Below are 12,691 nucleotides of genomic sequence, written 5' to 3'. Positions count from 1 at the left end.
GCTACTGAAGCTGAATTTTGAATAAATGCTTTTGAGTAACACCAGGAAAGGTGGGAGGGCTGGGGGAGGGGGGAAGAAGAGATTACTGCCAGGCTTCTGCTGAGCATCTCTCTCATACACCAGTTGTAAGTAGATGCCTGTAAACAAACAACACCCTCCCTGTGTGACTGCTGTAGAATTCCTACTGTAAGGTGGTGTCTTAAGTAGATACCACCTAAGCAGGCAGCCAGACAGCTTTGTGTTACTCAATACACTCACACTACTAGATTTTACAAAACTTAAGATGTGACTGCACTCAAAGGAGGCTTTACACCTGAGTTTTCCTTATGGAGACTCCATACTGCATGCAGTACCAATTCTAATGGTCTGCATGCAAGAAAAACAAACCATGTGAAAATTGTACCTAAAGACACTTCATCAAGTTCCCTTCAGTCTCATCACTTCCTATTTTGTAAAATGCACAAAATCTTGTGTAGTACATCTCAGATTCTGTACTGAGCTTAGGTAATTTCAGGATATAATGGGCTGTCAACTAGTTCATAAACAGTAACTTCAGTGATCTTTCTTGGTTACATCACTTATTTCTTACTCAGCTGAGATGTCCAAATTTAAGTCTCACTACTAATAAGGTAAGCCAATATGCAAACTCAGCACCTGCAAAAGCAAACACAACCTAAGCCACACACACCACAACAAACCTACAAACAAGTCTAACGAATGGTGAATTTTCTGTATCATTTTGATCTCAGCAAGATCCACTTCCATAAGACACAATGCCCTCCAAAAGATTCTCTTTCATTAACCCTAATCTTGCCAAATCCTGTAAAAGACTGCCCTGTCTTTTTCATTTATTTCATTTGCAATTAAGTGATGAACACTGTAAGGTAGCCTGTTACCTAAATGTTATTTGATGTAGTACCTGTAGGTATGTAACTCTAGTTCCTATCCTAGATGGTTTTTAGTAGTGGGTAAAAGGAATGTACACACAAAGGTGTGCTTTGTCCATTAGGGAACCCCCACTTCTACTCCTAATTAGAAAAGGTTTCTAAAGCTCAGGAGGGCATAAGAAAGAGAGCTAAGAACCTTTCCAATGTTTAGCATGGTAGGATGTATAAGTAAAGAGGCACTCCCTACTGCTGGGTCTTGGAGACAGAGGAATGATGGATAAATACTGAGAATGGTTGCTAGGAAAAAAAACAAGAAGTCCACCTTTAAGAAAAAGGACAGACAATGCTTTGCTCAGCTTGGTTGGAGAACACACAAAATGCAGTAACTTGCACTAGAATTCTACTCAAAGACAGCATCAGCAGACCACCATTCTCTCCATGGAACAGACCTACCAATCAACAAACAAAAACCCCACTCCATGTTCAACTCAGACCATACTACTTCCACCATATAACTTTCTACAGCTCTTAATTAAGATTATCTAGAAGACATGCTTGCAACTTTTACACAAAACAAAACATAGTGTTCTACCTGGATATTAAAATACACATGCAATATTGCTTGCTCAAAAAACCTGTAAAGGAAGAAAACTAGAAGGATTCAGAGATACCTTATAAAAGCAGTTATGAGTCAAGACCTTGCTACTACAACAAAAACTTTCAGGAGAATAGTAGACAGCATTATGTACCAGCACTGCAAGACCTCTTGGTAGAACTAAGATAAACTTGTGCTATCACTCTTAGTGCAAAGATGTCAATTATTGATGAACAAAACAAAACCTTGGGCTCAGACGACTACAGGATGTAAGAGTGTTTCCTGTCCTAGAATTACATAGGGCATATTTAATTCCATCCTTCACACTAGTAATAGTCAGAATTTATTATTTTTTTCCATCCCACCAAATCTGAAGGCTTGACCCACCTGCCATGCTGCTGCATGATACCAAGCAAGTCCAAATGTTCAACACCACAAAAATATTGTAAAGGCAAAAGCACTCAGGAGACAGTCTCATCTCCCCTTATTAGGGTTATGATACAGTCATCAAAAAATACTTTAAAATTTTCTATATAGCCACATGGACTTCAGCAGTCTCTAAAAGATACTAAATTATTCAAGACTTGTGAGGAAGAAAAAAAAAAAAATCACTGCTATAGGCAACACTGCAAGCTCTCCTCATGAACTCCACAAAACAAAATAGAAGCAATACATTCCCTTTATTTCTTTTAGCAAACAGGAAATAGGGGAAAATAAGGTCAAGCTTATCTGCTGAAAAGCAAAAACTGTAAAAAGCATCAAGTTCAGAAGCACATAACCTGAGCATCCCAAAGTATTTTCAAGTAAACTTGTTTATATAATGGGTTAACTTAAAACAACAAACCAAACCCTACCAAAACCACAGAGCTCATTTAGACACTGAGCAGCCCACCAGCATGGTTGAGTTGAAGTACTTTGGAGTAACCCCTCTATCAAGTCTCTGGAATGCTTGCTTGTGCATGAAATGTAATTAGATGTCATTTCATGAATCAGTTTAAGCATTTTTTCCCAAATTAAAAAATGTCAAGAACAAAACATAAGCACTGCAATATGGTAGCCATACAACAAGGACCTGATATCACATATGGATCTTGAACTAAACTGTCTTTCACAGTGAAGCTTATAACCAGCATTAAACCAACTGTAGCATAAATCATACACAGTAAGGGATAAGAGTTGGGAAACAAGTACTAAAACTAGTAGAATGCAACACTTTTTGTCTTACACCCTCAGAGAAGACTTGATTAGAGCACAGTTTAGTATACTTCAGACAGCTATAGTTATCTCACTCATTATATAGTACCCATCATAAATAATCCTGATGTAAAACCAACAGATTTCACACTGAAAGAGTATTCATCATTAAGTCTCATATGAGACTCAAACAAATCTGACTACTTAAACCAGAAAAATTAAATGACAACACACGACCATAAAAGCATGTCTGATCATTATTTCTTACCCCACAACTTTTATTAAGAAATTTTAAGTTACTGTGTCATAGCTGCTATTTTTTTCTTTCCACAGAGTGCTGACTAGAACTCTGAAGAAAAAATTGACATATTTATGCCAGCATCCAACAACCTGTATGGTAACTGAAGGCTTGTTTGTCAGAAATAATAAAAAGGAAAACTTAGTAATACCAACAGTAACTTTGCCAGGGCTAGGAAGCCTCAGAAAAAAAAGCAGCACACGTCTTCAAAAGCAATACCATCTGGAGTAGCAGATACCCACACCTAAGAACCCCAAAGGTTATCTCCCTTTTCTACTTAGAACACATGAGTAAGACAACAGACTAGAATATACTTTCTAATTTACTGAACTTCCTTACAACCATTTTTCAAGTTAGGAGAAAAGTAGGAGGCCTACCATTAATAAGGTACGGATGATTGCAGCATTTTCTTAGTTCCATCATAGTGTTTAAAAGATTAGGTACATTTGCCTGACCTCCACCCTTGGAAAGAAAAGTGAAATTCTTCTCAAGAATAGCACGGTAGTATTTCTTCTGAATATTTGTCAGCTCAACCTCAATGATGGTTTCCTCTTTGGGGGCCAAGTTCTTTTCTACATCCTCCTTGAGACGTCTCAGCATCATCGGCTTCAAAATAGCTTGGAGTTTTTGCACCTAGGAAACACAGGAATTAAAACTGTAAGGCTTCAAATATTTTTTTTTAGTTTCCTTAATTCTAAAATCAGGTTCCTACACTAGGTCACAAGTAGAGAGCATTTGTAAAAGACACTTTTCTTCAATGTCATCTAGACAGAGTTCTCCTTGTTAACTCAGCGAGAGGTACGCTTCCATAGACAATTTTTAGTGAGCAAAATTTATGTTTGTTATTAAGATAGTGAATGTTATTAAACATACTTCACTTAGAACTACTCTTCTGCACAAGTACAGTATTGCACATCAGTCATGCAAAGTTAATCCCAAGTAAGCACAACTACATAAGCAAACCTGACTGTGAGATCGAGTTCGCAGTTCACTTCTAACCACTAACAAAGTGTTATACAGCATTTAATGCTATTTTTCTCCTTATATATCTGCTTCTAATTATTTTCTCATTTCCTTAGTTTTGACATCCACTGAAGCAGAAAACAATTTAGCCCTCAAATGATCTCAAAACGAAAACATTTTATTTCTGTAAATTTGTAACACCCTGATAATTTCAATGTCTCTGTGATTTTTAGCATTTACTTTAAGACATGTCCTAGATGGTGAGGAAGGGCAGGGGAGGGGGAAATGTCCATATTCCTAAAAACAAATAGTTAAATGTTGACAAGATTTTATGAAGTCCCCCTTAAACATTCCACATAGAAAAAGACTGGCATTGAGATTGCTGTAGGTTGTGTCTCACAGAGCTCAATGTTGGGGATCTGATAATTTACCCTGCAATTGGTCATCATCATGTGATGCAGAGCTGCATAGCAGAAACATGAACAAAAGGCACTTTTTCTCCTGGGTTCTCCTAATTCCCTTCGTAACAAAGTGACTTCAACAGAAAGAAGGAAAACTAGTACAAAGGGATGAATAAAATAAATAAATAAATACATGGAACTGGGCTGCAAGGAATGGAGGAGAAAACCTAAATAAATCTGATTCCAGAAGATCTAACAGTGTGTCAGCAGTGAAGGCACTTCTTCCAAATCATACCAGCCCAGGCAATCCAGGCTTCAAGTCTGCTCATGGATGATGGCATTATTTTATCAGTATTTTCATGTATGTCTTCCAAAATTTCCAGTTCTACTCTGCTGACATTTTGAGCTGGCCAGACAAAAGCTATGTTGAGAGCTGGGCTATACTGAGTCCATCTCTGGACTGTATTAAGAGGACTCCATGGCTTCTGGAGCAGAGCTGGCTCGCTCCCAACCAGGTCAGAGTCCAGCCTGACTGGCATGCAACTGCCTGTACAATCTGTGGAAGCATATCCTATGATTCCCTTAGGACATGCTATGGCTTTTCCAGGAGGTAATGGACTGGGGGAGAGCTATTTTTTAATTTATACTATTATCTATGAAAGATCTGCTCTCAAAGAAAGATAACAAATGTTACTCAGAAATTAGAAATACCAGAAATTGAATTTGCATAGAAAACCAACAAAGTTGCACATAAAAGTGCATACAATTGTGAAGTCAGATTATCATAGGCTGCAAAAGGTAAAATTAAGGTTTCTAAATTAAGATGCATACTTCATGCTGGCTTGAATGGTAAGGTGATTTGACTGTTACCTACCAATTTCTTAAAATATTTTTATACGTACAGGAAGAAAAATAAGTTCCATGTATGATCATTAAATGCTTTTACATTTGAGATCTAAAACACACTGCGCTGAAGGTCTTTCATTTTGCACTGATTTATATATTTCTTCTCTTGGACAGCTTGAGAATTCTGTTTCTGAGTCAGTCCTAATAAAAATCTCCCTCCATTTGGTTACCTCTTGCTAAACTTTCAAAGATACTCCTGTCTGCACAGAAGTAATTCATAAAACTCTCAGATGGTAATTCTACAGAAGTTACAGAGAAGACAGTTTCCTCACTTTGACACTGATGCTTAAGGAAGAATGTCAACTGACAAGTTAATTCTTTTAGAGCAAACAAGCAATTCTAGTAGTATTTTCATCCAGCCAAGTGTTACAACACTCCTCATTCCCATTAAAAAAAAAACCACAAAACACATTTTAACAAGGGTAAAGTTTCCCTGTTTCTGCATGACCATGGACAATGGATTAAAAAAAAAAAAAAGAAAAAAAGAAAAAAAAAAAGAGATAGGATTTCTGGTTTAAAAAAAAAAATCAATAAAATGAAAACGAACAAAAAATGAAGCATAAAACTACTTCAACTATTTCCAAAAAAGTGCATAGGTTGTACTTGTAAAAACAAGTAATGAAGTTCAGATACAATAAAACCTATAAATTCACAATATCTAAATAGAAAGGTAAGTGTGCAAAAGTTTACCTGTTCTTCAGTTTTCAAATCACCAAACTCTTGCATGAATGTGGTTTCTGATGGGAAGCGCCCTGGTTCCAAGAAGTGAAGCAAGCTAAATAGTTCTTCTACTGTATTTTGCAAAGGGGTTCCAGTAAGCAGCACTTTATGTTCCTGAAAGGTTAAGAAATAGTTGCCTAGGAATTCTTGTAAATTCATTTTCAATGCAGAATGACACAAATACAGGGTTTTTCCCTGTATATATCTCTCACTTTTGCTTTTGGCTCTCCTACCCCTACTACTTACATAGAGCTTTTCCCAAGACATTTCTTACTAGTATTCTGGCCTTCCTTAAGCTACAGTCCAGAAAAATACATCACTGCTTAAGAATCTTCTAAAGTCCTCCAGATGCAAGAAGAGATTCTACTGATCCACAAATGCCTCAGCCCCTTCACAAAAAAGAGCTGAGTTTATCCCAACACTTCCAGTATTAATCCACTAATTTCTTATGTCTCAGATAGATGTCAATGTATGACTCTTCCCAGGGCAGGTGTGAGTTTCTGGAATAGAAAAACTGAAACACTTCTACTTTTCATGTACACAACAGAGCATGATACTGGCAGACACAAGAGGAAAAGTTGCTTACTGCTTTAGAGGAGGAGCCCAAAGGGGTTAAGCAACCAGCCCAACATCAAACACGAATATGGTAGCAGAACAAGAATCGAAGCAAGAAGTCATTTACATTTATAGCCACATCTATAAGCTCAGCCTTACTCTAAGTGGAACCATAGTAGCAAAAAAAAATTGTATACAGCATTTTTTAATAAAACTTTCATTCAGTAAGCCCCACGACTCCTTCAAGAAAAGTACTGTTTAACAGGGGAAAAGAAACTAAAAGTGACCAGTGCTTGTGTCAACTATGAGTATGTCTCTTTATTCTTATCAGAAAGAAGAGGGCTTGCAGTTCAGCTTTAACTTAATATGTCTGCATTCCTCTCACATTTTTAAGAGTATTTTGACAAAGAAACCCAAATTAATATTTTGCCTTTAAAATTGCAAATACCTTTAAAAACATTCTCTGTGTGAGAAATATACACCTATATAATGTAATACATAGCTACCTCAGCATCAGAAGCCAACTCACTTTTGCCTTCCTTAGCCAGCCTGAAAGAACATACTTATGGCCATGCAACAAATTAATAGTAGAGCTCATATTAGTGCAGAACAGTTTAACTCTCACACCTGTATTTGTCCATCTGACCATATTATACTTTAAAAAAAATGTCTGCCTGTGAAGAAGTGAATATGAAGTAAATCACATGAAAAAAAAAGATAAGAAAAAGAACAATTGGCTGTCTTAGCAGAATCCATATAATTCTAGGAATAATAAAAATACAAAAGACACAAATGTAAGAGATGTACACACTGACCAGGTCCATCATCTTGAGTCCTTCCAAAAGCTTACAGTTCCTATTTTTCAGCCTGTGGGCCTCATCAATGACCACGCAACGCCATGGAATGTTACGCAGCTCTGGGCAGTCAGTCAAGATCATTTCAAATGTAGTGATAATGGCATGGAACCTGTAGGACCCCTTTATCACACGACCCTAAAAAACCCACCAAAAGTTCAAGTAAAATCTCTGGCAAAGAAAGGAGGTACATTTGTTTCATTTCCAAGATTCACTCTTTAAAAATACAGAACAGTCCAACAGAAAAAATATTTTAAGTAAACGAAATAATTACTCTTGACTCAATGAGGGAATACAAACATCTAAGTCTTAGTAAGACATGGCTAACATTAAGTATGTTTTTAACCCTGTAAAAAGGCCCACAGAATCACTACATATTCACTACAAATAGTTGATATAAATATTTTAGTCATAATTCATATGGATTATACTAATGCCTTGCAGCATTTGTGTATTGCTGCAATATTCAAATAAGGTTTTCAGACCTTGTCAAGAGAATTTTCCTTTTTAAAATGTGACAGTCCTCTAAAATAACCCAAATAAGCCAGAAGTACACTAATCATTTTTATAACTAGTGCAGTATTTTGTTCCCAATACACAGTAGGTTTTTATCCTGGTGGACACCAAGTATTTGAGACACCTAAAATTCTAATAAAGAACTCTGAAAATAAGCAAATTTCTGAATTCTTAAGAGAAAAAGTATATCTTTGTGCAGTGTACATTAGCATGATATTCTTGTAAATTTGTGTCAAAAAGTTCAACAGGACTATTTACTTGATGCCTGGCACCGTATTTTCTATTGATATGGTTAGCTGAAGGTCTTATTTTCAGTGCTGATACTAAATCAGTGTTTAAAAAAAACCCTAAATTGAATAAACTTTATTTAAGATCATTAAATGAACATCTTTCTGACATTATGCTGTATTTCCTCCCAATCCTGTTGAAAGAAAAATATAACTTGGTATCTCCAGTGGCAATGGGTCTGCATAGGAACTGCTTCTCTAAGGATGGGTCTCACACAATTTCAAAGCCATTCTACTTCTTCAAAGCAGGAATATGTCACGGGTTGTATATTGAACATATTTCAAAAGAAAGATATTTTACAGTAAGGTGACCATTTCTTCCTTCCAACATGTGCAAGTCTGAATCCTTTTATAAGTGACCTGTGTATAATCCTCTTCAAACTCTGGGGATCAAAACTGGCTACTGACTCAATAAAATTACTGGAAACCTCACATCCTGAACTCAGCATTAAATCTGCTTATGCACATCAAGAGTACTCAACAGTGTTTGCCTGTGGTATAGTCCAGAAACATTTATCTTCTTAAAGAGAAAAAGAGCTGTTACCCAACAAAGAGCAGATGAAGATAGGCTAAGTGGGCAACTTACAAAGCCAGCAAATTGAAATGCTGTCACCTTTTCACGAGCCAGATAAAACTGTGATGATACAAGAAAGCAGCCCTGAAGATTCTTTCCAAGTAGTGGAAAACACTTCATGAGTAACTTCACAACAGTATGACAAGCAGTGCTCTTCGAAAAAGATCAGTACATAAAGCACCACACCCAGGTGAAGCAATAGACACCCTTGATTATTAAGAGCTGTCTAAATCTCACTTTGGAATATGCACAGTGGTCTAACCACAAGAACTAAAACTGTTTTAAAGACAGTCAAATGCTGTACTGAAGAATACAGGAGTAAATCAAGCAGAAAGTTCCAAGAGCAGCCCAAGAACTTTAGAAGGTAAATGAAGTTCTTTTTCAACAGCTTCAGACCTCCAACACTTGGGGAAATATGGCAAAGAATACCAGGTAATCCTACTAATGTTGCATTTGGAAATTTAAATATAGAAGCTATCAGGAAAGAGACCTGTAGTGGTGTCACAGGTGAATTCTTAAGCAACTGGGAATCAATTAATCCTGTTTCAGTGTGGTGTCTGGATGAACTTCTCAGATGTTGGAACCACAGGAATTTCAAATCCACTTATATGCAGAGAAGTTCTTCCACTTGGGGAAATCAGTCTTCCCAACAGGCAGAAATTTCCTGTTCTGTTTGGGAAATTTTCCTGCAAGTAACTCAAGCAACAGAGGTAGCTACAAGGTACAACAATTTTTTATGAATATGCAAGTTGGGTTTTACCTCTAGCAGACACGAGCTCAGACGACCAATTGGATGTGTTTAAGAAATGGAGTTCTAAAAAGATGCACATTCTGAAATATTATGGTCTTTTCTTGCTAACCTCAAACTCAGCTTTGAGGAACAACAGAACAGATACAAGAAATGTGCATGTTAACCAACCCTAGCTGTAAGGCATCTGGAAAACTAAGTTACAGTCACTTTGTAAATTGCAATTGGACACCATCTTTGGGAAAATACAGAGTGTCCCTGTTGGTGAAATACTGCCTTAAACTGCTGCATGCTAACCATTCTTTGCAGAAATCCTATGCTGATGATACGTTCATAGCTTTGTAGCTTCTCAGCAAGGAAAAAAGCCACGTAGGCAAGAAAATACTTCCTTAAGCCAACAGTTACTGAGCCCAAAAGGAATGAAACCAGTAAACCAAAAGAAGTCCTGAAAAACAATAGCATTACTCTGAGATAAATCAATCAAGGACAAGGTATTCTGTTCCTACAGGTGGCCAGGCAGTTTCTCTTTTTAGACCTCATTACACTGCAACAAATTTTCCTCACAAGTCAACTCTTTTGCAGGGTTCTGTCATTAATTTTATTTGGCATATATAATTTTCCTGATCTTACTAAGGAACTATTTCTCAAGAGGCAGAAGACTACAGAAATGCAGCTCGAGGACTTTTCAGTTATACTGCACAAGAACACCAGAAAAGGCTTCCCTACATGACCCTCAGAAGACAGAAAGGGATTTTAGGGGAAAGTCTCTGGCAGCATGGTGGCCTAAGTCACATTTGCAGGAAAATATTTTGTTATCAGCTACTTGAGTCTGGTTATTGATGTTCACTCTGGGGAGGAAAAAAAAAAACAAAACAAAAAAACCCAAAAAACCACACTACTGCAGTAGTGTGCTTCTTACACAGGCTGTCTCTTATTACTACTATTCAAAGCCACTCAGACTTTAATGTTCATTTGTCTTTCTGAGAAAACAGCTCAGCTTGAGAGGTCTCTTTTTCCATGTTAAGATCTAAAAAGCCAAAAACGCCAATGTCTGGGTTGACATGTTTGGCAAGGGGACCAGAAATGATCCCGCAAAGCCTGCCCTCTTCCCCTCCCCGCTTGTCCCTCCCTGACTATTTGTCCACTAATGGCACTTTAGAGGATGCCAGACTGAACACTACATGGGGATTCTTTCTGCCACAACATGAAGAGATTTTTTTCTCCCATTATTCAGTTTCTACCATGTGTTTCACAGTTGACACAGGCTCACAAAGAATGGAAGACTGAAGGTGATTTCATGACACATCTAACATAGCTGCCACAAAAAGGATGAGTTCACTTCATTTCTCCTTTCTCCCCAACCATGGCAATTGTCTGATTTTCTTCTTAAACCAGTTCAAGGAGCAAAGCTAGCAGAAAGTGATTAATTTTTCTGTGCTATGAGTGCTTTGTCATTACTCACTATGGAGACTGCCATGGTCACCACAAGAGGCAAAATTACAACATGAGAGGAAAAAAACTTTTTGCAGCATCTTCCTTTAGTTCCTTTTTAGTTGTCTTTAGATCAACAAAACTATATTGCCAAAACACTAACGATCTGTACAGTGAGTGAGATTTCTCTGATTATGTTACCCCAGGTTTCATGTTACATAACTGCTGCATCCTAAGGTGAAGAACATGCCAAGAACAAGCACCACTTAAATATCAAACAAACATGATTTTTAGCACAAGGAACAGTCAGCAGAAACAGCAGTTATACTGTCTAAATCAAACATTTTCAATTTTAGAAATGTCTACCTCTGATAATAATTTTAAAACCAGAAAAAGTACACATCAGTTCCAGTTCATTTGTGTATAATACATCTAGATAATAAGCTAAATGTGATTATTACTGTAAGGAATAGAAGCCACTAAACCTCAGCACAACAACTGTTTCCAACAAATTAATCTTTAACAACAGTGTATATGGTTTTGATTTGAAAGTTTCTAACTCCTATGTGTTACTATGTGTTTTTCTACTATATTTAAGTATGTGATTCTGTTTGCTCTAGTGGCATGTCAAGTTGTGCCACAGACATCACCGTCAAAACAAGTTTTCATTCAGTTGTTTCCCTGTAAAAGCATATTTTCTCCCCCACAATCACCCTCACTCCATTTTTTTTACAGTCTTTTAGATGAAAGGAAGTAAGAACCTGGCAAAACTGGACTACCCATTACATTACTAACAAACATGACAATACTGTAACTTTTCTACTCTTTAATAAAGATTACCTTCCTCCCCTGGACTCGGACTACACTATCCTTTTTAACCAGTCACACAGTATGAACTCATGTTTAACTGGTTGTGTGTCACAATTCAAAAGGATCTGCATTTGTCTTAACAGCCTTCCCAGAACTGAGCAATCCCTACTGTAAGAGTCATCTCCACTCCTTGTCCAAAGATAGCCCTACATTTAGCTATTCAGAGTATTGCTAGCTTGGATCCAGTTTATTAAGTAACACAGCTTACTCTGTATCCATGAACTGCCTTAATTATTTACCACTCTCCCCATCTCTGTGTCATTTGAAAACTTCCTCAGTAATGATTTTATGTTTTCTTTCAGGTCATTGATAAAAGTTTTATATAGCTCATGGACACGAACCAATCCCCAAAGAGCTATGCTGGAAATACAAGTAATTTCTCATTTACAATTACATCGAGAAATATCAGTTAGCCAGTTTTAAATCCACTTAATGTGTGCTATATTGATTTTATATCATTCTAGTTTATTAATCAAAATATCCAGTGGCATAAAATCAAATGCTTTACAGAAAATGTAAATATATGAATTCACCACTACCACTTCTTGAAGTTCAGCTGGAAATAATACTCCAAAATATATCACATCAGGTTGAACTTACATGCTTTTTTCCTTGAGTGAGGCGAATTATGCTGTTTTGATTGTTTTGAAGTAATATTCAACATATGCACATTACATTCTCCATTCCTGCTTACTGAACTCTGAGAAAAGCCATGTGTAGAGATCTGCTGCTCCTTATAGCTTCATTTTTCCAAATAATTTTCTGGTTTTAAGCCCGGTCTTTTCTGTACCTGTTTTCCTTCTCTTGCATGAACTACTCGACACTGAGTATGGTAGCAGAGATTCAAAATATATCTGATTTACAAAATTTATTAAAGAAGCATTGACAATGC

At 36.9% G+C, this 12,691-nt stretch overlaps 1 protein-coding gene across 4 annotated transcripts in view; it reads right to left on the bottom strand.

The window, feature by feature from the left end:
• Nucleotides 1-12,691, bottom strand: part of CHD7 (chromodomain helicase DNA binding protein 7) — a 131,175-nt gene that overhangs the window by 20,728 nt on the left and 97,756 nt on the right. For all 4 annotated transcript variants that reach the window (XM_071737613.1, XM_071737611.1, XM_071737615.1 and 1 more), the window contains exons 13-15: nucleotides 7,335-7,511; nucleotides 5,935-6,078; nucleotides 3,352-3,607 (exon numbers count right to left, since the gene is read on the bottom strand). In XM_071737613.1, the coding sequence (XP_071593714.1) occupies nucleotides 3,352-3,607; nucleotides 5,935-6,078; nucleotides 7,335-7,511 (577 nt within the window). The remainder of the gene's footprint in view (nucleotides 1-3,351; nucleotides 3,608-5,934; nucleotides 6,079-7,334; nucleotides 7,512-12,691) is intronic.

The sequence above is a fragment of the Heliangelus exortis genome, chromosome 2, assembly GCF_036169615.1.
Source record: "Heliangelus exortis chromosome 2, bHelExo1.hap1, whole genome shotgun sequence".
Taxonomy (NCBI): domain Eukaryota; kingdom Metazoa; phylum Chordata; class Aves; order Apodiformes; family Trochilidae; genus Heliangelus; species Heliangelus exortis.
The sequence above is the reverse complement of the archived record's forward strand: the minus strand, read 5'-3'. Positions and strand labels throughout refer to the sequence as shown.